This window comes from Schistocerca cancellata, chromosome 4 (assembly GCF_023864275.1).
Source record: "Schistocerca cancellata isolate TAMUIC-IGC-003103 chromosome 4, iqSchCanc2.1, whole genome shotgun sequence".
Classification (NCBI taxonomy): domain Eukaryota; kingdom Metazoa; phylum Arthropoda; class Insecta; order Orthoptera; family Acrididae; genus Schistocerca; species Schistocerca cancellata.
In genome coordinates this window covers 63606667-63633705 of record NC_064629.1, presented here as the reverse complement: position 1 = coordinate 63633705, position 27039 = coordinate 63606667, and the positions used below count along the sequence as shown (strand labels likewise).

Below are 27039 nucleotides of genomic sequence, written 5' to 3'. Positions count from 1 at the left end.
CGTACAGCACAAAAGCGTACAGGCCAACCTCGTCTCTTGACTGACACACATTGCTGACAGTTGAAGAGGGTCGTAATGTGTAATAGGCAGACATCTACCCAGACCATCACACAGGAATTCCAAACTGCATCAGGATCCACTGCAAGTACTATGACAGTTAGGTGGGAGGTCAGAAAACTTGGATTTCATAGTTGAGCGGCTGCTCATAAGCCGCACATCACACCGGTAAATGCCAAACGACACCTCTCTTGGTGTAAGGAGTGTAAAGATTGGACGATTGAACAGTGGTAAAATCGGTACACAATGTGGCGATACGATGGCAGACTGTGGGTTTGGCGAATGCCTGATGAACATCATCTGCCAGTGTGTTTAGTGCCAACAGTAAAATTCAGAGCTGGTGGTGTTAGGTGTGGCCATGTTTTTCATGGAGGGGGCTAGCACCCCTTGTTGTTTTGCGTGGCACTATCACAGCATATGCCTACATTGATGTTCTAAGCACCTTCTTGCTTCCCACTGTTGAAGAGCAATTCGGAGATGGCAATTGTATCTTTCAAGGCGATCGAGCACCAATTCATAATGCATGGCCTGTGGTGGAGTGGTGACACGACAATAACATCCCTGTAATGGACTGACCTGACATGAATCCTATAGAACACCTTTGGGACGTTTTGGAACACAGACTTCATGCCAGGTCTCACCGACTGATATTGATACCTCTCCTTAGTGCAGCACTCCGTGAAGAATGGGCTGCCATTCCCCAGGAAACCTTCCAGCACCTGATTGAACATATGCCTGCAAGAGTGGAAGCTGTCATCAAGTTTAAAGGTGGTCCAACACCATATTGTATTCCAGCATTACCGATGGAGGGTATTAATAAGTCATTTTCAGCCAGGTGTCCGGATACTTTTGATCACATAGTGTATATGTGGTATCAGCCCTTTTGGACATATATGATAGAACAGACAAATTTTGATACTGCAGCCATTATGAATCCAGACACAAAGGAATTAATGATGTTAGCTGCATGTGGGCACTGATTTAAATAAGTGGGGAAAGTTGAAAATTTGTGCGGGATAGGGATTCGAACCCAGGTCTCCTGCTGACTAGGCAGATGCGCTGACCACTGAGCCTTCTGGATACAGTGGTCATCGCAACTGCACGGACTACCGTAGCATGCTGTGAGTAATGAGGATAATGCATAAGGGGCACTACATCTGAAGTATGTGGATAAGCTGAGAATTTGGGTCTGATGGGAGGTGTGCTAGGTAGTCTTTGCAGCTGCAATGACCACCATGTCCAGGTGGTGCAGCGATCAGTGCATCATCTAATAAGCAGGAAACCCGGGTTCGAATCCCGGTCCGGCACAAATTTTCAACTTTCCTCATTGATTTAAATCAATGCCCACCAGCAGCTAATGTTAATAATTCCTTTCTGTGTTGATTCACAATTACCATAGAATCAAAATGTATCTGTTCTTTTGGACATGACTGAAAAAACAGACACAACACACAAAAAAGTACTGATGAGCAACAGCTCAAAATATTTGAACACAAGATGCCATGCAAGATCCATGGAACAGTTCAGATCAATAACAGTACATGCAGGTCTTGAACAAATGTTAATACAAGAAGCTGACACTATAAAACACAGGAAAATGGCCTGGCTTGGACATTTTCTTGGGAAGAATGCTGAAAGAACAACAATTTTTTTTATGAATGGAGGCCAGCTGAGACAAAATAACGAGGAAGCCCCAGAAAGTGGTGGACAAATAATGTGAAAGAGGATATAAAATCTCTCAGAGGATGTTGTAGAGCTGCACTGGAGGAGGGGGGGGGGGGGGGGCAGAATGGAGGAAATTTTTTGAAGAAGCTAAGACCCATGCAGGATTTTCATGAGGATGAGGAGAGGAGGAGGAGGAGGAGGAGGAGGAGAAAAAAACATGAAGCCCAGTAATTACCAACCGTACATTCATGCCACACCAATAAGTCTCTCCCATACAATCTGGCAACCTGTGTGTGGCACATCTACAGGAATGAGGAATCCTTTGCTCTGTATGCTGAAGAGGTAACTACTACATTCACCGACAGGCTTAACCCTCAAAATCTAGTCTGGAAACAGAATTCCTTTGCCATATCCTCATACACACCCCTAATCCTCCAACCACCCTCAGGAACGAGCTACAAAGGAGCACCCTCCTCATCACGCAATACCATCCTGAACAGAAATAAATCAAGTGTATCCTTCAACAGTGCTTTGACTATTTATTATTGCACTTAGAAATGAGAAACATCCTTCCCACCTCACTCCAGTGCCCATCCAATATATGAAATATAGTGTTCCATCCTTACGTCACATCTATTTCCAATCCTCTTGTCACATGGGTCATGTCCCTGTGGAAGACCAAGATGCAAGACATGTCTATGTAGCCACCCAGCATATCCTATTGCAGTCACTTACCTATCCTGTGCAATTGCTGCCTTAAAATTTGCTTATCTGTCAGTAAATGCCAATGACAATTGACTGCTGAACCACATATTCACAACTGAATCACAAACTCAAAGAGTACTTAAATAGTTGGAAATACATCAAACTTTAGTTTGTGTACAACATGTTTGATGACATCCTTGTGAATGAACCTGATGCACGTGTGCAGAGAGGCTAGTCGGTCTGAGAATATTTGGGAACTTAGCGAAAAAAAAAAAAAAAAAAAAAAAAAAAATTATTTCAAAGGCCTCAACCAAGTCTTTACAAATACTCTCCCAATACAGCTTCGGTCAGTCCCCGTCCGCCTTTCAGGAAAGGACTGATTGAATCCAGAATAAGTTGTTGAACTGGACATCACATCACTTTTCCGGCATCTCCGCTGAATGAACTGGAGATTCCGTGCCACCATTTAGCCAACACGGACTGTGGGAGATGGATCACTTGTGTAGTTGCTAGAGGGTCCCACAGCACAGAGGGCAGTTGTGACTTACTCTTCAGTTCCTGTGGCTGAACAGAGTAAACTCTCTTCTGCTCAAGTCTCTGTACAGGGGAGATGGCTCCTGCCGTCTACCCCTAGCTCTGTTCACCAGGACCAGCAACCAACCTCATGAATGTGAATCAACACCTCTTTTGCTCCCTTTCTCCAAGTAGTCAGGCCCAACTCAAACTGGCAATCACCCTCTGATCTCTGCCCCCTCAGCAAGCCCCTTTCTGTATACTGTCACTGACCATATATTCATAGTTTTCTTTAAGTAACTCTTAATTTGCCAAATCTCTCAACACCCACCTATTCCACTCTGTACTCTGTACAAATTGGTGTCAGAAGTGGTATCCTAACCCACATTTTGGTCTGAAAGGAGGTTGTAAAATTTCCAGTTCATGTTAAATGTTGTGTGGTGGGGTGGGTGGTGTGATTTAGGGGAGGGGACCAAACAGCGAGGTCATCAGCCCCATCAGATTAGGGAAGGATGGGGAAGGAAGTCGACTGTGTTCTTTCAAAGGAATCATCCCAGCATTTGCCTGAAGCAATTTAGGGAAATCACACAAAACCTAAATCAGGATGGCAGGATGCAGGTTTGAACTGTCATCCTCACGAATGCGAGTCCAATGTGCTAACCACTGCGCCACCTCACTTGGTTGTGGTGTGGCCCATCAGAAATATTCACCATTGTTATTTCATCATGACCCAGGCACTGCAGAGTAATCCAAAGTGAGTCACATCAGCACATTCCCACCATTCCTGGAGCAAAGTGTAGCATGCTGCTCACAGCCTTTTTTGCCAGCCAGTGCAGCCACATGAAGGAGGTGTTCCAGCTTGCACCATGTCAGGTGCATTTGACTGCTGCAAAACTGTGCACTGTGCTGTCACCAAGCCATCCACACGCACGGGGCGTGCAAAAACACACAGTGCATTTGTGCCACTCCCGAGGCCTCGCCAAGCGCACAGACGCTATCTACGGTTGGCGCGGCTCACCTGCCACTGCTGCTGCTGCCACTGCTGCCCAAAGGCATTGCACATCAGTGGAGTGGCACATCGCTGGCCACACTGCCTTCCCACTGTGCTGCCTGCCAGCCCTGCCTGAGAGCATCGCTGGAGCCACATCGCGCCACAGCTGGGTCTGTCAGCCAAGCTGCGAGTACTGTGTGCTAGGCTGTTCACCGTCGGTTATGCCGTGGGCCCCATAAAGATCAGCACTGTGTCGCCCTCACATCAGCAGCACTGTTCTGCTGCTTTCTGTGCCCACATGGCCTGCCTGCTACCCATTCATCGAAGCAGTCCTTCTGCACAGCCTGAGGTCTATCTTAGACACCGGTGGCTCCATCTTTGTCATCGTGCAGCCAGCCGTCCCCACCGCCTGTGCAGCTACCACACGAGTACCGTGTGTGTACGGCTCACAGCCACACCCACCTACCACTGCCCTCTTCGCACCAGAGGTATGGTAAGTATTGCTATGTACTAGGGCACTGTAATGTTGAGAGTGAACAGGGAATCTCAGACCCTGAAATTATAGTTTTAAATGGACAATCATATTGTATAGTGTTAAATTATCCATGTTACTCGGTGATTACATTCGTGTTTGGAGGTGTTTTTACTTAGTGGAACGATTTGAAATTTAAACTTTTGTTTCAGTGTAGTTACAATGAGGTATGATGAATGCATATTTGTTTCCAGATAAGCACTTCAGATGTATATTGGTGTGACGATTAATGCCTGTGTAATTTACACAAATAATTCCATTTAAACAGTGTGCTGCAGTGAGTTTCTTATCGCAGTTTTAAGCATCATTGTTGTTGGAGTATTACATTTATGTTGATTTCTGATGTCCACTTTTCATGTTTAGTTGATGGTTGAGATATGGAAATATGATGAGAAGTTTGTAGATGTATATTTTTGAATGTTATGTGCTAAGATAACTCCAGGGTAGAGTTTTCTGCTCATAGCTCTTCATGACATTTCTTTCTGTTTCATTTTTGTGTCACAATACATGCTACTTCTTTCCTCTTTCCTATCAACACTCCCTACAGTCGATGGAACTAGTGTGCTGCGTTGAGGGCACCTCGATGTTACCAGGCGTAAGAGCTTTAGAGACCGCGCAAACCTCTTTTACACAAAAAAACTGCATCTACATTGGTGCACCACAGAAAGAGACAAACCGTAAGGCTTGATGGTAGAAAGTTGTTACTGCACGACCAGACACAGATTCAAAACCCAACTGGATTCTGATAATCTTGGTAGTGTTTATCACGTTACTTGTGGGACTAGGCAACTTTAGGCCACAACTGCATACAGAGTTGTATTTACACTATAATCACTTGTGTTGCTGAAACCACTAGGATGCTGTGCGTTATGCTGGATAGCAGAACAAAAGGACTTGCTTTTTCCCCACTCCCCTTTCCTTGATTTTCCTCATACCTTCCTTTTCATTATGAGGAATATTGTAACTGGTGAACTGAATGCTTGCAGTTATACTGTATCTTGTAGAAGATTAATTATTTGATGTGTACTGAGATTGCTGTAGGTAAGAGTCGAAGTTGCCACATGATGAGTCAGAGTACTGCTTGTATGGCAGAAAACGTTGTGCTGATTGCTACCTGAGCCACATCAGAAGCTAATGCTGAGCCTCCAAAGCAAGAAGCAGCTCTGAACATTATAGAGAAATATATGTTTAGTTGGAATACAGTATTTGCTGAGGACCATGCCTCCATTACCATATGTTAAGATGATGTGTAATTATGTAGTCTATGAGAGATGTAAATGCTCTTGTGCTGCATATTATTAAGTGAATTGTTTTCTACTGTTCTACTGTTATTGAAAAATAACAGTGAAGGTTAGATGAGTAACTTGTTAATTCTGCATTCTACAGCCTAACAATAAGAATTTATTTTTGATGTTAACTAAAACAATTACTTACTTTGTAAATTTGATTACTGATTACATACTGGAACTTCTACCTTGTATTCCATTATGTTCGAGGCATTTTTTGGTGTGGGGGTGGTGGGTGGGGGGGGTTGAGGGGGGGGTGGGAGGGGGAGGGAGCGGGACTACATCAGAAGTAGGTCCTCTTGGAAAATTTCAAAAAAAATATTTTTTTTTGTTTAAAATGTTCTCTGGGATGTCTACTTCATTGTGGTATTTATCCCAAGTTTGCCAGAAACTCCTTTATCAAGTTACTAGGTGATTTGTGAAAAAGTGTCTCCAAAAACTCTTCACATTGGGGGAAAAAAGTGTCAACATAATGGCCAATGTGCCACCATGCAATTTCAATGACGGCCTAAAATGCATTACGGAAATTTTGAAAGTGCATCAATTTGAGATTGGACCAACCTGTCACAACTTCTGCACAAAAGCATGCAAAAAGTGTGCAGAGCGAGCAGAGCAATGGATGACAAACTACTACAGAGGCCCAAGGGACCATCATGGCCAAGAAGAAGATGGAGGAGGAGGACCACCACCTTTTGAATCTGAAGGATTGCTGTATGGTCCAGGGATCAAAATGTGTTTTTCTTGAAACAGTATTTTTCAAATTGGTGTGAAACATAACTTTAGGATGGTAAATATGATTTTATTGGAATTTGATGTCTGCATTCTAACCGAATTCTCTATCCGCATGTGGCCACTTTGTGATATCCTCAAAAGTATATTTTCAGTGCACATTTTTGTTTCAACTTTTTTGGCAAAAACAAAGTCTTTTTTAAACACATTACCATTTTGTTAGAACACAATATTTTCCAATTATCTTATATGTGCTGACAGAAAATATATTTAAAATGAGTTATGCCAAATTACTTTGTTACAGGTCCAATAGGAGGGCTTTGTGAATTCTGACCAATGGCTGGTGTACCGGCTGCATGAGGTCATTCCACCTGGTGCAGCGGGTACAGGGAGCATCCAATGTGAACAAAAAGACGATTCCTTAAAGACAACAATGTAAGGAATAAAACTATATAATCAGATTTAGCAATGAATCTTATTTTACTTGGGGAAAAATTATGAAAAGCACCTATTCTTTTGATTCTGAATCAATATTGTCACATGAACAAGTAAAACTATTATATACATGGCAAAATATGTTTACAGCTTCTCTTAAGCACAAGGCACCATAAACTGCTTCTAATTGTATGGGATTATTTAAAAATTTGCTGTCCTATTTATTAGCTTACAAGAAAGAAGTACTAGAATATTTACAATAGCCTATAAAAATTTCTGACATCTTTCAGTGATTTCAGCAACTGCTAAAAGCATGAATTTCTATGGAGTAATGAATGTAAGTACACTGTCATACCAAAAAATGGAAGCACCCAAGAGATATTATCAGAAGTTAATGTAACTTTGTACATGTACACACAATTGGTGGGTCTCTAAATGATCATAAAGAGTAGCAATTCTCTGTGCAAGGTACAATGATCATCAGAGTGTATTAGGGCTGCTCATGTTTCACATTGTTATCTGGCCTAGTAGGGTATAAAACAGGCATTGACAGCATCAGATATTCAGTGATCACTGGGAAGGCCACAGAGGTGCTGCGTACTCATGTGAGACATCTTTATCAGCACAAGACAGACTTTGAAAGGGGCTTTATTACAGGTCTGCATTTGGCCAGCTGGTCAAACTGTGTAATATCCACATTTGTGAGGCATTCAGATGCGACAGTGGCCCAATGTCGAACTGGGTGTGAACATGAAGGCAGACATACTCACCGTCAAGTTTCCGGTTGAGCACATCGTAACGCATTTGCAATGGTGCGTGTCGTCCGAGAACAAGTAGTGGACACTCCGCAACATTCTATGATACCTTACACCCTTACTTTGAGACTAGCTGTAGCTGGACTATGAAATTACCGTCCCCTGATAGGCTGCTGTTAACAACAGAAACATCTGTGTTTGGTATGGTGCTGGGTTCATTGAATGAATCACAGTTCTGTATTACCCCAGATGACCACCATTGATGAGTATGGTGGTGGTTTGGGAAGAGATGACATTCTTCTGATGATTCAGAGAGGCAACAGTGGTGCTACTGCTGGTTCATGGTGTGGGGAGCCATTGGGTACGACTTCAAGACACGGCTGGTAGTGACGGCAGGAACTATGATGGCACAATGATATGTCACACACGTTTTGCATCCTCTTGCATTACTTCATGTGACAGTACCATGGTGTCACTTTTCAAAAGGATAATACTTGTCCATGCACAGCATGTGTGTCTATGAACTGTCTGAATGTTGCTGATGTACACCCATGGCCAGCAAGCTCTGCAGATATATTCCTGATAGAACATGTATGGGAACTACCCAGATGTCAACCCTGTCCCAGTGTCAGCGTCCATGATATCAAGGAGCAGTCACAACAGTTGCGAGCCAACTTACCTCAGGAGAGGACACAACGGCTTTATGACATTTTGTTACTACATCTTCATTTTGGTTTCCAGCTTGGTAAAATGTTTCACCTTAACCTTTTTACTAGATGTGACAATACTAATTCTTATTGTTTATGGTACCACAAAGTTCTTAAAGTCCACCACAATGCCCACTAGTCTCAGGACTCTGAGCATCCACAGAAGAGTAATTCTTAAATTTCAAATGCTTTTCACGCATGTTATAATTTACAGTTCTTCATATGATGCCATAGTCAACATAATGCCATAACTTTTGCACAAAAAATAAAGGAGAATTTAATAGAAGCATAATAATCATGAAACACACACACACACACACACACACACACACACACACACACACACACAGAGACACACGTGTGTTCTTACCTCTCTTGTTCTCTGGTCTGGCTCAAATACAAGCTCTGAATACAGATGCTGCTGCTGTGAAAAACAAAATAGCTTTATTAAAACTGGAAAATATTATTAAAAGGAATTTAAATTATTAAAGAAGAAAACTATGTATTCATGCAACATTCTGAAATCAACTATACTCCAGAGGAATTCTAAATACACTTAATCTGAAGACTGAATCATGTTGCTGACGCATTCTGGTCACATGCTATTCCTTAAGTATACACCATGCTTTACTGGATAAAAGGATTTTCATACTGTATCATAGGATGTCCCTGATTTCAAGCCATATGATAGGTAATGAAAGACCTGATGAAGGATGTGGTTCACTTGTTCCAGTTTGGGGCGGTGAGAGGACTGGGGCATGTGGGGAAATGGAAAAGAAGATCTGTTTGGGGACTAGGTTGGGGAATAGTGTCTGGCTGTGAACACGATGGTAAGACGACCTTCAGCATAATGGGTAAGGCACTACAGACACACCGTCCCTGGGTGGCCATACTGTATGGGAGGGATTCTTTTGGATGGAAGGAATGGTAGCTGTCGAAATGCAGGTACTGATGGTGGCTGATGAGTTTAATGTGGTCAGAGGTGTCATTGGAGCCTTCAGAAAGGAGGGGGGTCAACATCCAGGATGGTGGCTTGCTTGATTGAGAAGGACCAGGTGAAGCAGATGGGAGAGAAGGTGTCAAGATTGTGATGGAATGGCGAGAGGTAGTTTTGGCCTGAGTCCAGATCATGAAGATATTATCAATGAACCTGAATCATATCAGGGGTTTGAGGTTTTGGGCCGCAAGGAATGTTTCCTCTAGATGGCCCATAAACAGTTTGGCATAGGAGGGTTCCATGTAAGTGCCTATGGCTGTGCTGCGGCTTCGTTTGTATACCTTTCCTTCAAAGAAGAAGTAGTTGTATGTTAGAATAAAGTTAGTGAGTTGGAAAAGTCCATGGGCATGAGGGATGTTGATGTATAAGCATGTGGCAGCAACAGCGATGAGTAGGGATCCAGGACGTAAAGGGATGGAGATGGCGGAGAGTCAGTAAAAGAAGTAGTTGATATCATTGACATGGGAGGCTAGATTCTGGGCAATTGGTTAGAGGTATTGGTAAATGAGAGCTGAAATTCTACCAGTGGTGGCCCAATAAACAGCTACAATGAGATGTCCAGGTTTTGTGGATTTTGGAGAGCATGTAGAAGGTGGGTGTGCAAGGTGCCATAGGACTGAGGAGGTAAATGGATTCAGGTGAGAAGTTCTGGGTTTTAAGCAGTGATTCGAGGCTATGTTGGACTTCTGGGATGGGATCACTCTGGCAGAGTTTCTAGGTGGAGGAGTCACATAATTGGCAGAAGCCTTCGGCTCGGTAGTCACTGCAATTCATAACAAAGTGGTGAAACCTTTGTCGCAGGTAGGATAATCAGGTCAGGATTTGTTTTGAGGTGGTTTATGGCTGTCATTATCTACTGAAAGGTTGATGTTCTTAGGAAAGTACCTGGGGAGGATGGTGAGGCTAAGTTGGACTTAAGGAATCCTGGAAGGTAACCAGGGGGTGATTAGATGGGAGAAGGGCGAGGATCACTGTTGGATGGTGGTATGAACTGAACTGGGAGAGGCAGCATTCAATGTTGGGATTAGGTTCACTTTGGTTGGAGGGATTGATAGCACAGAAGTGTTTTCATTGCAGGAATCAGAGCAAGTGGAGTTGGTGGATGGAATAAGTTGAACAGTGGTTCCTCAAGGGAGCAGTAGGATATCAGCACATAGGATAACTTACGTAGCTGGTGGCTAGAATGCTCCTCCAGGTGCTAGAGAGGAAGGGATTCAATTTCAGAGATGTGTTGTAAGTAGTGGGGATTGTACAGTAGCAGTATCTTGTGGAAGGAGCAGAGGTTGCAGTACCAGGTTTCTAAGGGCCAGGGACTTGTGGAATCTGTAAAGGTGAAGGTCATTGTGAAAGGAGAGATGTGACTCAGAGAAAGGAATTGTTATGGTTAGACTGTTTCTTTTATTTGGGGGGGGGGGGGGGGTTATGGTTCAGATAATATTTAAGAACAGGAAGTGGGACAGTTTTAACCAGGGAAAGGGATACTGAACCGGTGCAGAAAGATGGAGCAGGAGTCCACTGTGACAGGGATGGCGTTTGGAAAATGGAAATGATGTGGAAATGGGCAAATGGAGGTGTTAGATGGTTGAGAGTGGAGCTAGATAACAGAAAAGACATGTAAAAATATGTACAGACATGCAAAAACATGCACAAATATGTAAGAACCACCTCTGCTCCCTCTGCAAGAAACTGCTACTGTAAAATCTCTATTACACACATCACATCTCTGAAATTGAATCCCTTGCTCTCTAGCACCTGGAAGAGCATTCCAGACACCATCTCCATACGTTATCCAACCTGCTGACGTCAACCTCATAGCACCCAGACCCTGCCTACCTGACCTTTTCAGCCTACCACATTCCCAAAAACTCCCTACAACACTCCACTAAATCCAGAGCTGAAAGATTCCCAGAACACTGTTGTTAACCTCACCACCAAAACCAAAGGCCTCATCTTTAGCCATACACCCAAATTTAACTATGTTTAACTTGGCAAAGATCTACTCCCTTCTCCCAATTCCTTCAATGGAAACATTTCTTTGCCACCAATACCTCCAACCAAAGCTAACCAAATCCCAAAACTGAGAGCTCCCTCTCCCAGTTCACACCATCATCTAACCATGTGCTCCCCCCCCCCCCCCCCCCCCCTGTTACCTTCCAGGAATCCCTTACCTCCATTTGGCCACACCATCCTTCCCCAGGTCTCTTACTAATACCATCAACCTTTCAGTATAAGGAAGAGCAGTCATAGACAACATCAAAACAAATTCTGACCTGATAATTCTACCTGCAGATAAAAATTCCACCACTTATTTTATGAATTGCAGTGACTACCTGGCAAAAGACCTCTGCCAATTATCTGACTACTCCACCTATGAACTCAGCCAGAGTGATCCCATTCCAGAAGCCCAACATAACCTCCTATTCCAGCTTAAAGCCTTTGGCCCTTCCCAGAACGTCCCCCCTGAAAATATTTTCTTTCTCGCCCCTATGACACACCATACCCTACCTGCTACATGCTCCCCAAAATCTACAAACCCAGCAATCCTGGATACACCATTGAAGCTGGTTATTGTGACACCACTGAAAGAATTTCAGCTGCCAGTGACCAACATCTCCAACCAATTGCCCAAAACCTAACTTCCCACTATGATACCAACCACATCCTACATCGGATCTCCACCATCCCCACTCCTTTACCTCGTGAACCCTACTCATCACTGTTGATGGCAGATCCTCGAAACACCAACATCCCTCATGCCCATGGTCTAGCTGCTATTGAACATTATCTTTCCCAATATCCTTCACACTTTGAACCCACTACCTCATTCATCATACACCTCACTAACTTTATCCTGACATGCAACTACTTCTCCTTTGAAGGGAAGGTATACAAACAAATCCAGGGCACAGCCATAGGCACTGGCACAGCACTCTCCTATGCCAAACTGTTTATGAGCCATCTAGAGAAAACATTTCTAGCCTTCCAAAACCCCCAAACCCCTAGTCTGGTTTAGATTTGTTGATATCTCCATGAGGTGGACTCAGGTCAAAGACAGTCTATCCTAGTTCATTTACAACATCAAACCTTCTCTCCCATCCACTTCACCTGGTTCTCCTCAACCCAGCAGGCTGCCTTCCTGGATGTTGACCTCCTAGTCCCTGATAGCTCCATCTTTACCTCTGTCCACATTAAAACCACCAACCGCCAACAGTACCTACATTTCGACAGCTGTCAGTCCTTTCACACCAAAAAATCCCTCCCATACCGATTGACCATCTGGGTATGGCATATCTGCAGTGACAAGAACCCCCTTGTCCAGTATGCTGAAGGTCTCACCAAGGCCTTCACACACAGGCACTATTCCGCAGACCTACATCGCAAACATATCTCTTGCACCATTTCCCCCACACATCCCAATCCTCCCGCCACCCCCAAAAATCAGCTACAAAAGAGTGCCCCTTCACCAACCGATACTGCCCTCGACTGGAACAATTGAACCACATCCTTCGTCAGGACTTTAATTACCCATCATCGTGTCTTGAAATGAGGGACATCCTTCCCAAGACCCTTCCCACGCCTCCTAATTCGGTGTTCTGTTGCCTAGTCAACTTCCACAACATCCTAGTCCACCCCCATGCCACTCCCAATCCTAACCCCAACCCCTTTCAACAAGGACCATATCTCTGTGGAAGACCCAGTTGCAAGGCCTGCCCAATCCACCCACAGCTTAGCCTACCCCATCAAAGTGTCATATACCAACTCTGTGGCAAACATTGCACAAACTTTTATGTTGGTATGACTACCAACCTGCTGTTGTCAAGAACAAAGTTAACCATCCATGCGGCTGAGCATAACATGCTCAATTTCAATGGCTGCTTCATGAACTGAGTCATCTGGATCCTTCCCTCCACCACCAACTTCTCTGAACTACACAGATGGGCGTTATCCTTACGAGACATCTTCCTCTCCCATAATTGTCCTGGCCTCAACATCAGGAAACCCACTGTCTCTTCATTCTCCACCCAAATGGTTTCATATTCCTCTGCCCTGTCACCACCTCCCAATTCATGTCTCCATGTCACCGTCAGTATGTGCCAGTTCCCACCAGCTGCTACAACTATATCTGCTATCCCTCCCTCCTGCATTCCTAGCCAGCAAACCAGCCACCCTTTGAGCGGCTAGCCATCGTCTGCAGCCCCTCTCTGTGCCTCCCACCTCCCTCACCCACCCCACCTGACACTACCCCACCACAACCAGCCCACCTGCCACAAAACAGCATTTGCACTGTTACTCATTCCTAAAATTACTTGGCTCAAATGGCATTTTTGCAACATGGTGCAAAGTATGATGATTCTCTTGAGCAGCTACCAATAGCATAAATATTCTTGGCATTTAAGAGCATCCTATATGACTAACTGTAAAGATGATTTGCTTTTTTAGTACTGTACTCAGCCAGACCACATGTGAGATGTATGCCTGCAGAGTTCTCATTTGATAATTGTTTTATAATATGAATATCTTGCATTCTGTAAGAAACAACAGTGGTGTCCTCCTCACAGTATTTTCCAGCAAACTGACACATATGGTGCTACTGCTGAATGGCAGGCACAAGGTGATGGTATGGGTGGTGTTTCTGTCATTCAACAGCAGCACTGTGTATGTCAATTTCTTGGAAAATATTGTAATCAAAGTTATGACACACCACTGCATCTTTCACAACTGAAACTTACTTACATTTTGTGACCAACATTCTTCATTTGAGATTTTAACAAAACACTCCCTTTACTCAGTTATTATGTCATCACTTTTCATACAAATATACTATTTGTATCTTTTTTCAAATTGTGGTTTGTTGGATTTGGGCAGGTCAGTAAGTAAGTGAAAAACGGGTCACATCTTTTTAATTTCTCTTAGTGTTATGTTATACATGATCTTACTTTCTGTATATGTTGCAATGGCACATTGTATAGACAGTAAGTTTTTATTGATTGTTTCGTCATGGTAAAACCATGATAGCCATAAAGCAAATCTTATACATCAAAGGATGGATCAAACATGAACCCACTTTAACATTTACTGCATACAGTGGATTAGAATGAGTGTTCAGCTTCTTGGGTAGATATAACAACCATTCAACACACAATAGCACTGTGGGAGTAAAAGTATGACAATTGTTTGAGTATAGTATGTTCTCTTTGGTCGATAAAGCAGATTGCTGTTTAATTCCTCTCTGGTACTTTTTGAATCACTCATGTTATATAGGCACATCAATGCTGTGTAATTATTTGGAAGATGTAAATAAATTGAATCCTTACTTAGCAATTGTGAGTTAATATTATTTATTGTGGTTAACTTCAAGACACAATGATGACACAGAATAAAAATGGATACTAAAGAACAAGAAATTAAAAGTGAACCAACAATGCCTCCAATGACTGACACAGGCAACATTTAAAGTAACACCACTTCAGGTAACATTTAAAGTAACTTCTAACGATGAAGGCCCAATTTCTGCATAGTTTTGGATTTCCCATAGCAGTGACAAACATTCTACCTAACGCTGCAATGTTCCAACTATGCTGTGAAGTGAAAAGGAAATTCCATGATATTTACCACAGCAACCATAATTATTGTTTTGTATGCTGGAGATTTTATGTGCTGCATATGGTGTTTAAAGTGATAAATTGCAATTTATACTGACAGTCTTCAAATCTCAGAAATTGCTTCTAGTGTCAGATGTTATTACAACCATGTCATAGCAAAACAAATGATGCTCAGCTTTCCAACACATCCTGGACACAAGAAAATAACAGATTGCTGAGAAGCAAGATGAGACAACTCTGTGCTAAACAAGCAGACATTACCATTCTACAATTCCACTGCTCCATACCTTACAATGATAAAAAAAAAATAACGGTAAGTGAAGCAATGCTCACCTGAATGCTGGTTTCACACCACTTCACGTGCACAGGATGCGAAGTACATTGCACCTTGCATTTATCCAAAAGCAAACAGTGACCTATTATTAGGCGCATCAGGATGCAAGAATATTTATAAGCACCTGTCTGTCAATGAACACAACACTGCCAAATTCGCCACACACCAACATACCTCTGCACCAGCTGCCAAAACAAAGTGGCACCCACATGACAGTTTCTTGACAAGTGGCTGCTATCAAACAACTAGAAACAATGGCCACCAACCCATACAGACCAGTCAAATATTTTTAATGAATACTAATGAATGTACATAACAGACAAGCAATAGTCTCATACATTCCTGGTGGACTCTGGGTCTGACATGAGCACCTTAATGGCAATGCTGCATCTAAAGAGAAAGTCTCACACACGTGTACAGCTTACTGAAGCTAATAGTTAACCTGTTTTGACTTAAAATGAATTCAAAAGTATGGTGGAATGGAATTCTGTGCTGGCTGAAGTATCTGAGTTTATGTTAAGTGCCAGTTTCCTACACTGTTACAGGTTGGAAATCACCCTATGTGCAACATGGCTTCAAATGGTGACAGAAATGGTTACACATAAATTAGGCAAGGCTTCCAGAAAAAGTAGCATTTTCTACACAAACTCACACTCTAGACTGAGCACACATTTGCAAGATATTGCACCACACTGGGAGCACACCTTGTCTACCAATTGGCCAGAAACTTTGATGATTAGCTCCAGTAAAAGATGCCAAAACAAAAACCCCAATCAAAGAACTGCTTCAAGCAGGAATAATCTGCAGATCGAACAGATCCTGGACGTTTCTACTGCATCTCAATAAAAGGAAAGATGTAACATGGAGGCTGTGCACGATTACCATGCACTAAATGTTTGCACCTTACCAGACTGCTACCCTGTACCCCATATTAAAGACTTTAAAAGTGCACTACCTGGAGCAACCATATTCAGTGTTATAGACTTCAAAAATGCTTACAACCAAATTCTGGTGGCACGACAGGATGTCCTGAAGACAGCAATAAAGTCTTTCAGTCTGTCTGAATATCTACAAGTGCCGTTTTGGCTGAAACATGCTGCACAGTCCTGGAGACAATTTGCAGACAAAGTGCTGCACGAACTACTTTTCTGTATCATCTACCTTAATGATGTACTACACATACGAACATCAGCTGAACATGATAACCATTTACAAATTGTATTTAATAGGCTAGCAGACAACAGTTTGATATTGAATGACAACAAGTTTGTGCTCTGGAAATAACAAGTGCAATTCTTAAGTCACAGTTTCTGCAGCAGGCATCTGTTCCCTTAAGGAGAAAGTCGGTGTCATACAATATATGCCCTGTCTCAGAGACTTACTACAGCTGCAAATATTTTTAGAAATGGTCAGTTTTTATCGATGAGACATGCCAAGAACAGCTGCAATGCAGGCACCCCTGACAGTAGCTTTGGCGGGCCACAACATCGCTGGTTGCCACCCACTGATTTGGACCATGGAAATGCAGTGCACCTTCAAACAGGTAAAGGTCAGCCTTGCTGTAAGTGTGGATGCTAGTCAGCTGGCAATTAGCATGGCACTCCAGCAATAAGTTAACGGTGTATGGCACCCCTGGATTTTTTTCCTGGCTTATGCTTCAGACCAGGTGGAGTGCTTATGATCATAAGTTGCTTGCAATATATGAGGCTATTCGGCACTTCCACTTGTACATGGAAGCACGGGGGTGTTTGCAATATACACAGACCACAAACTCATCACTTTTGCCTTAAAAAAATTTAAGTAAATGTTTCCACACAGCAAATAGATTTTATCAGTTACTTTACTACAGATCTATGACAAGTAAAAGGGACAGGTAATACTATTTCAGTCTATTTTCTGAGGCTAAACACAATTTCACATACTACTGATTTTGATAAATTCACTGCAACACAAGTAGCTGATACACAGCTACAAAAACTTGTGCAAGACAAGGATATGCAGCTTAAAAAATGCCTCTTGTGGGATTTTTTAAAAAAATCCACTGTTGCACAATGTCTCTAAGCATGATCTTAAGCCATTCATACCTGCTGTTTTTCACAAGCAAGTGTCTGACCCAGTAACCAAAAGGCCAGTTTTTTAAAATAACACACCAATTTTCTGAAATGACACATTATCTCTCACACATCCACAATGACCTGGTAGGTCCATTGCCTCCATCTGAAGGACTGAAATATAATCTTACAGCACTGAGAAGTACACTAGAAGCTAGTCCTATCATATACTTTTCTGCAGAAACAACAAACAGGACATTCCTCACAGCAAGAACTGACTAGTTTGGATGCTCAGTACATGTCGCAACATACTGAAGGCACCAGTTCAAATTTGCCCTACTTCTTGAACTCACTAAACACCACTAGTTACCACCCACGTAGCAATGGGATGGTAGAGTGCTGGCACACGACACTCAAAGCCGTACCTATTTTCTGTGATATGGCCTGGACAGCAGCATTACTGCTAGTGCTACTGGGCCTCTGCACTGCTATCAAGCAAGACATCAGCATGTCAGTAGCTGAAATCCTCTATGGAGAGACACTGCAATTTCCATCAGAGTTTTCCATATCTCAACAGTCCCTCTCCACACACAAATCACCATTCCTACTGTAACAACAGACAAATTTAAATGCTTTTCCCTACACCAGCATCCCACCATGGAAACACAAACATTTTCATTCTTAAGGATTTGAACAAGTTTGTGTACATTATGTTGAGAACAGAAGTTGCCCACTTGCCAGTACAACCTTCTTATTCTGGGCCTTACAAAGCTCTGAAGTGTAACAAAAATACTATGCAAATAAACTGCATTCTTGCTCAGTTATTTGAGCTCTTATTATTTATTGTGGTTAACTAACCCACAACACTAAAACAACACCAGCAGATAATCTGCAAAGTCAAACTAGAGTGTATTCTTAAGTAAAAAATCTAAGTCTACATTATCCCCTTTCTACACCTCTCTCAAAAATAAAATCATCACATGACAGCATAAATGTCTCTGTAACTATAAAAAGCCTGCTACTTGGCTCATTATAAACAGGACTGATTTATGCATTTGTTAAATTATCAGTCATATAAAAGTTATTTAAAATTAAGCTGCTCTTACACTCTGATCAGAAATTTCTTCATAGTTGTCTTCTTTGAGATCTTCAGCTTCTAGGACAGGAGTCTGACTGTTTGTAATATCAGACTGCTTAGGGATCTGTACGGATGTAGCCAAGGCATCATTATACGATGGTGGAGACGGAAACTGTTTAGTTGAATCAGTGATGTCTTGTTGCTGACTTCGTTTTGATTTTGTACCTCGTTCCATGTCCATAACTGGTGATTCACCTCTGTTTGGAATTAAGATGCTACTGGGAAGAAAACCTTGATTGGCTGCAACAGAATGCAAAGTTGTTAAATAACGGAAATATGAACTTTTTAAATGGTCTTAAAACATTACTGCCTGATGACAGGCAACTCTAATTTTTTATTCTGTCGCTTTACCTACTATCCTTCAAAAATGGTTAGCCAAATTTATACAATTTTTATACAAATTTCTTTATTGTAATTTAAAATAAGACTATTACAAATGCGAAAAAATGTAACTTACCTCCATCATCTACAAACCACACTGAACTGTCTCCCATGGGATTTTGTTTCTTTATAACTGCTACTAAATGCCCAGTGGAAACTGACAATTCTAATGGCTGTTTACTTGTGTATGATTTGGTTGTATAAAATAGTGTATCAACTCCATAACGATTTTTCAGATATGTCTTCTGACTGTCACTCTGAGTCAATGCAACCTGAAAGCACGGGAACATAATCACATATACATACATATATTTGCAAATATTTTTTAAATTCTTACATATAGAGCTTAAGCTTATTTAAAATAGAAAATACACAATAATCCCAACCAACCAAAAAAACTATTAGGAGACTCTTATGATACACATGACAAACTATTAAACATGTGATTTTGAGTGAAAAAATAAAACTGTAATTGCTATGAAACTAACTGTCAAAATGAGCTAATTATTTTCTACTTCTTTAGTAAATACAATTATTACAATACAATAACTTTGAAATTTTGTAACTTCACTCGATGCCCCGAAGAGTCCTCGTAGAATTTCTAAGTATCGCTTGGTGTTACAACTGTTTGAGTACCTGAGGAACACGATCATCCCCAGTATATTTTATCACAAAAGCACTTTAAGAAAGGCAGGTCTACAAGCCTCCACCATGCTTTCTAAAGGATGTTCGACAATGAACTGAAGAAGATAGGATGTGTTATCTCAGTCTTTTATTACACCAGTGTTCACAGAGATCAGGAGAGGGGCTTGCAGAGTTTCACTAGACCTCTATGAGACTGACACTTGGAGTGCAAAAACAGTGCTAATAACATCGTTACTCAGCACCAAATAAGCAATAAAAAAGAAAAGAACAGTGATATTTTCTTTACAAATCACTTACAGAGTGAAATGTAATGGGATATAGTCCAGCAAGCGTAGTGACTATGTCACAGATCCACTCACTCAATCTAACAATCAGGAAATGTCTCCTCACAAAAGGTGTGCACTATGCTGGTGTAATGTGCAAGGACACATCCTGCAAAAGGATAGTTGTCAATAGAGACTGTGGAATTACAAAGGGCATTATCTTCCAGCATATCTGGTTAAGAGGTACAGGTCATAGAAATCTGATGGTGATGAAAAGTGCAATGACGTCAGAATTCGTGGAGTAGTATTACGCATTCGACACCTCAAAAACTGAAATCCTGGCCTGCAGCATCTATAAGAGCAATCCAGGCACCACCTCCATAAATTATTATCTGACTTATTGATATCCTACTCCCACCTCATCACACTACTATCCATTTACACTATCTTCCCCCAGCAAACCCCCTCATCAATCCACCGTAGCACCCAGAACCTGCCGTGCTGATCTTTTTTGTTTGCCGTAGCCTCTAAAACTTCCTCCCAACATTCATGAAACCCAGAACCTTAACAAACCCAAAACACTGTTGTCAGCACATCCACCAAAAAACTCAATTTTATAGAAGTTTCAGTCCCATCGAAAGGTCTCACCTTCGGCACCACATTCGAGGTCAACCACGGTGGGCTTGTCAGAGACCTACTCTTTCTCTTGGGAGCCTTACAGGGGGAACACTTCTTTCCTACCAATCCCTCCAACTAAAGTCAACTTAATCCCAACAGTGAACCTTGCCTATCCCAGTTTAAACCAATATCCAACAGGAATCCTCCTCCCCCTCTCACCTAACTACCAACTGGTTGCCTTCCACAGGAATTCCTTAACCGCCAATTGGCCTCATCATCCTTGCCCACGTGCCTTCCCAAGCACACAAATCTCTAAACAGAAGAAAGAACAGCCATTCACAACCTCAAGACAGACCCTGATTTAATCATCCTCTCTCCAGACAAAGGGTCCACCACTGCCTTGATGAACTGCTCTATCTAACAGAATGCTTCTGCCAACTGTTTTCACCCCCCCCCCCCCTACAAGCTCTGCCATAGTGATCCAATCCCAGAAATCCAACATAACTTCCAGTCACTACTCACATATTTAGCCCTATCCTAGAATCTATCTCCCTCCTCACACCAATGTACCATCAATCATTCACCTTCTACATGTTTCCCATAATCCATGAACCCAACACTCCTGGATCCTCCATTGTGGCTGGTTACCATGCTCCAACTGAAAGAATCTCAGCTCTTGTCGACCAATACCTGCAACCAGTTGCCCACAGCTTAGTCTGTCATATGAAAAATACAAATCACTTCCTTTTCCGAATTGTGATCATCCCCACCCCATTACCACCCGAATCCCTATGCATCACACTGTTGATAGCACCTCCCTTACACCAGCATCCCTCATGCCCATGGCCTTGATACTATGTAAGACTACCTTCCCCAATGTTGTTCTGACTCCAAACCCACAGCCTCATGACTTATACTGCTTACCAATGGCAGCCTCGCACACAAATACAACTTCTTTGAGGGGAAGACACATAAACAAACCTATGGCACAGTCATGGGCACCCGTATGGCACCCTCCTAAGCCAACCTGTTTATGGATCATATACAGGAAACCTTTCTAGCCTCCCAAACGCCTTGCCTGGTTCATATTCATAGACGATATCTTCATTACCTGGACCCAGGGCCAATACTTGAGCTTTCTAATGGTTCCATCCATATCAAACCCACTAACCACCAACACTACCTTCATTTAGGCAGATGTTATATCTTCTACACTAGAAAAATCATTCCCATTAACCTGACCATCTATGGACTGTGTGTCTGCAGTGGCACTGCGAGTTAATGTGGGCAAAGGTTATACTCAACAAAGTGAATAAATTAATAACTGGCTCCTTTTATCAACACGCCCATTCAGATGATATAGTTGCTGTGGGTTCAAGGAAAAACTGAGTCATTTCCAATAGGTACTTGACTCATGCCATTCTAGTTATAGGTAACTTCACTCTGCCCTTGACATGTTTAAAGTCAGTGGTAGGCATAAAACACCATTTGAAACTGTACTAAATGCACTCCCTGAAAATTAGTTCCGGAGCCCACACAAATTTTAAATGGTTGCGATAACATACTACACCTCTTACAACAAACCATTCCGAGCAAACAGAGAGCATCATGATGGATACCATGAGGTGGTTGTAGCGAGACTGAATACCATAACACCCAAAGCCACCAAAAATAAATGCAGAATATATCTACTTACAAAAGCAGATAAAAATTCACTTCATGATTTCCTGAGAGACAATCACCATTTCTTCCAAACTAACTATGTACGTGAAAACCAAATGTAGCTTAAATTCGTAGAAATAGTATTGCAGGCAACAGAGAGGCAAACCAAAATGGAACACATCCCTCATCATACACAAAACAGGTCAGGATACTACTGCAAATACAACAAAAGAAGTGTGCCAGATTTTAAAAAAATACACCACCTCCAAGATTGGCAATGTTTTAAAGAAACTTGAAATTTAGCATGGACTTTAATGTGAGATGTTTTTAATAGTTTCTACAGTGATACTCTGACTGAAAATCCAGAGATAGCCAACATGAGTAACTTAGAAGTAGATACCTTCGGTGAATCAAAGCAACTTGTTACTTGATAGAGCCAAGTCTTCTGGTCCAGATTGTATACCAATTAGATTCCTTTCAGAGTATGTTGATGTAATAACTCCATATTTAATGATCATATATAATTACTCGCTTGACAAAATATCCATACCTAAGGACTGGAAAGTTGCACAGTCACACTAATACACAAGGAAGTTAATCGAAGTAATCCATGGAATTACAGACCAATATCACTGACATGAATTTTCAGTATGATTTGGGAGCATATACTGCATTTTAATGTTATGAAACACTGAAGAAAATGATCTATTGACACACTGTCAGAATGGATTCAGAAAATATCGCTCTTGCGAAACGCAACTGACACTTTGTTCACTCAAAGTAATGAGTGGTATAGACAGGGGATCTCAAGCTGATTCCATATTTCTGGATTTCCAGAAGGCTTTTGACACTATTCCTCACAACCAGTTACTAATCAAATTGTGTGTCTATGGAGTAACATCTCAGTTGTGTAATTGGATTCATGACTTCCTGTCAGAAAGGACACAATTCTTAGTAACTGATGGGAAGTCATCAAGCAAAACTGAAATGATGTCTGACATTTCCCAAGGCAGTGTTACAGGTTCTCCACTGTTTCTAATCTATATAAACCATTTGGACGACAATGTGAACAGCCCTCTTAGCTTGCTTGCTGATACCATATAGTAAAGTCATCATCAGGAGATCAATATGTTAGAAAAACATCTGTGTGGTGCAAAAAGTGGCAACTGACCCTGAACAGTAAAAACTGTAAGGTCCTCCATATGAGTACTAAAACGACTCCTTTAAACAACAAACAGGTGGTGAGGGTAGGAGCAAAGGAAGGACATCTGAGGGGAGTGTTTGCATTAAGAACAGAGCTCTGTTAAATAGAATCTCAACTATATTTCATGTTCAGGTTACACAGGGTCAACCTGGGGAAACTTCCAATTGATTGAAGGGGCCATTATGTCTACATTATGGAGTGGAACAGGCGAGTGCAGGGAGAAGGTGTATTGTCAGTTTGGGAGAATGTCACAAAGAGCAAGTCTCTTCTGGACCCACCATTCTGCTCTCATCTACTGTGACCCCATGTAACCATTTTCCCACATTTTCTAATCACCAAGGGCTGTAGGTGATGTTCGCAAGGCGTCTCTCATCAGGAGTCCTCAATGGTGTGAACTATGCATGCCCATAAACATGGGCCGGTTATGGAGAGTGAGCCACGAGAGCAGTTCCTTCGCAACACAACTACTCTTGGCTGGAGAGAGAAAAATTTCCAGCCCAAAATTTGCAATAAAATATTTCTGAACTCCTTCAAGCATGTGGCCATCTCCACAATAATACAAATTTAAAGATCATGTTATGCCACTTTTCAGTCTCCCCAAGTCTTCTACTATGCCTGCTCATTTTTACCACATATATGATACATGGCTTTGTCAGAAAAGGTTATAATACGCAAGTAATTTTTGGAACATAGCAGCAACCTTTTTCCATTCGGGGATCATTTGATAGAAAACCACAAAACAGCCACTTGATCAGTTTTAGGGCATCCAACACTGTGGTTATCATCATTCTGCTTACTCCACAAACAAACTTAGAATTTATACAAAAAATTGCATTGAAACTGATGAAATCATAGTTATAATCACTTAAAATTTTTTTATCAAATAAATATGCAAAAATAACTTAAAAACAGTTCATCAGATTCATATGGCTGCACAGTTACTGTTATAAAAAAGGGAGAAGAACTAGTCAGTCATTTAGAAGTTACATTACACTAATTTAACTGTCACCTACAATAGAGATTGCATCTAGCCAAGCCACTCAATGCCACATACAAACAACATTCTGGTAAAATATGGTGCTCTGTTATGGTAATACCATGTGTGTCACACGCTAGATATTAATAATGCAGTAGGGAAACACTGGTTAAAGAGCAACTCCCTAGACAAAGACAAGCTAGAATAACCTCATTGTGTTTCACATGACTACAAATGGTCAGTTGAATCATTCAGAGTTTATTCTCATTCTTATCCAGCCAATCCCTTCCCCATATAACTGTAACTGTCTTTCTCACCAATTACATCACTGACTCCATGGGATTGTTGCACAATGTCACTGTGCTTTCTTCAGAAAACTTGTTTGGCTACTCCTATAGTTTTTGATATGGATTCTGATATGCCTCAGTATGCAACAGAATTTCATTACTTCACTCTGTATTTGAAGACACAGGAGGATGTCCTGGACATGCATCTCTACCTGACACATTCTCCTGACCATCTGCAGAACAATCTACGAGTTGTAATAGCTGAGGAAAGTAACTGCATTGATGTATCTCATCTGGTTTAGAGATGTTAGGATAGGAAAAAAACCAAAGATGTTTACTTCAGCCGTAGGTGGATTATCAGCACACCGTATCTGAAAACAAGAGAATAATCAACTAAGTCTGCTAGCTTGGAACCATAAGTGTACACTATACTGTCTACGTAGTGTTTGTTTGTAATGCATTGTAATGTGTGCTTATTGTAATAGCCTAAGCCACAGCCACCAGCAATACCATATCTGGATTGCCAGAAGCCACAGTAAACATCCTATTGACAAAAGCATCTCTCCCCGTGTGCCTACTTCCTTACCACCACATGTGCCTGCTTCCATACCCCAACTTTCACATGTCAATGAACAGGAACATCAGGAAGCTTCTGCAGTTTGATACAGTGCTGCCTGACAACAGACAGATGCCATTCACTGATCCAACTCCAGGCCTTTTCACGGTGACACACGAACACCACATTTGTGTGAAGTTAGTGTCAAGTGGCTGCATTTAAACCTGTATGTAGGCAGCCCAATATGTGTGACCCGCTGGGCAATGTAGCTGCACCCAAACTATGTCAGCCACAGCCTTGGAGTCTTTGCCGTAACCATGTCGCTCTCTGCCACAGCCGGGCCATGGTGCTTGACTGCCTTGGATTGGCACCCAATACCTTATCACAACCACTACAGAGCCTCTCGCCATCTCCGGAGTCCCCCAGCCAGCCACCCACTGCCAGCCAATTGTTCAGAGTTTGACTCTGGGCAGCAATGAAACCTACCACAATGGCAGAAGGTGCTGCTGGATGCCCCATGCTGCGCTGCACCACAGTCGTGTGCAGTACTATGGATGCCACTGTGAACTCGGCTCCAGAGTGCCCATGACACCAAGTTATACGCCACCACCTGAGCAGCGCAGAATGTCCATGTACCGTGTCTTCCTTGCCTGCTGCTACAACTCCGAAATATTATGGGAGAATTCCATACTGCACCGAAGAGGAGGGCACACTCCAAAGACTGTGTAAGTTGAATAAATTCATAAATAATTGTTTTATGATCACTGCTGGTTTATCTGAAACTTCCCCACATGTCACAACTGTCTCCCAAACTATCTACGATCCCTACAACACCCAAGGTGGATTCGAGCACATCCTGACGAGCAAGAACTGGTCTACGTGTCACTCTTGTTTCTCCACAGCCACCTGAAAATCTTGCTTCTTCTGCACCATCAAATTTTGCTGACAGGGACAGGATGGTTTGAGACTGATGGATCAATGACAGCAAAGAAGGTACACATAGTTCTGATGACAGAAGACTGCAAGTGGTGATTCAACTGGGACGGCAACATATGAGAGTAGTGGCACAGACTTTTATTTTTACTCATGGGGTCTGTATATTCCGTTATCTTTGTATCCTTGAAGCCCTGTATCTCATTTCTGTGTTATTCAGTATGAACAGCATAACTCGAGTTACATTTGGCAAAGGCCTGAGGGTCGAATTCCTAGTGTCAGTGATGTGAACACAACATAATTTACAAAGGCATTCAGCCCTATGCACCAAGTCAGATGCACAGGTTTGTTGTGTTTGCCAGAGGGTCATTACACAAGCCACTGATGTGAGTGCACCTAGCTTAAAAATGGGAAATCGTGGGTGCTGAGAGGACTCAGGAAAAGGCCAAAGCAGCCATAAGTTTTTCTTGCAAATACAAATTTTGTACAGCAGAATGAGAAGTGTAAATAGTTAAAGGTTAGGTGACAGGTCAGAGGAGGTTTTAGGTTAGACTTAAATTATGTGGAATATTCGAATTTGGAACCTAGCATGTTTATTGATAAGAGACATAACCAGAGGTAGATCAGCACTGACTAACTAGAGCATGATCCAATAGCCACACTGGAATCAAATGGTTCAGATTTCATGTCTTTACATTGTACATGAATAGCACAAAACAGCAATATGCTGAGACATCACATAGATGCAAAATGATTGTTAGACATCAGGACATCACATAAACCACAGAAATAAATCTGCCAATGGTGTCTGTATAAATTCATTATTATGGGAGAACACGACAAGAAAGTTTTATATATTTTTTTCTGAGGTTTATTATGGTCAGGAGTGTAGCCCAGAAAATTGTCTCTCTGGGTAAAGAGGTAAGAAAGAATTAGATGATAGTAGGGCAACTGGAAAGCGACTGTGACACAGGAAGTAGATCTGGTGGTATCGGAGAGCTCAAAGTGGGGACCAG

At 42.0% G+C, this 27039-nt stretch overlaps 1 protein-coding gene across 2 annotated transcripts in view; it reads right to left on the bottom strand.

Moving 5' to 3' along the window:
* LOC126183634 (dynamin-binding protein-like) overlaps positions 1 to 27039 on the bottom strand; it is a 241347-nt gene that overhangs the window by 33534 nt on the left and 180774 nt on the right. Inside the window, exons 19-21 of one of the 2 annotated variants that reach the window (XM_049925755.1) lie at positions 18956 to 19151; positions 18467 to 18738; positions 8746 to 8799 (exon numbers count right to left, since the gene is read on the bottom strand). In XM_049925755.1, the coding sequence (XP_049781712.1) occupies positions 8746 to 8799; positions 18467 to 18738; positions 18956 to 19151 (522 nt within the window). The remainder of the gene's footprint in view (positions 1 to 8745; positions 8800 to 18466; positions 18739 to 18955; positions 19152 to 27039) is intronic. The other variant, XM_049925756.1, reaches the window with a different exon arrangement.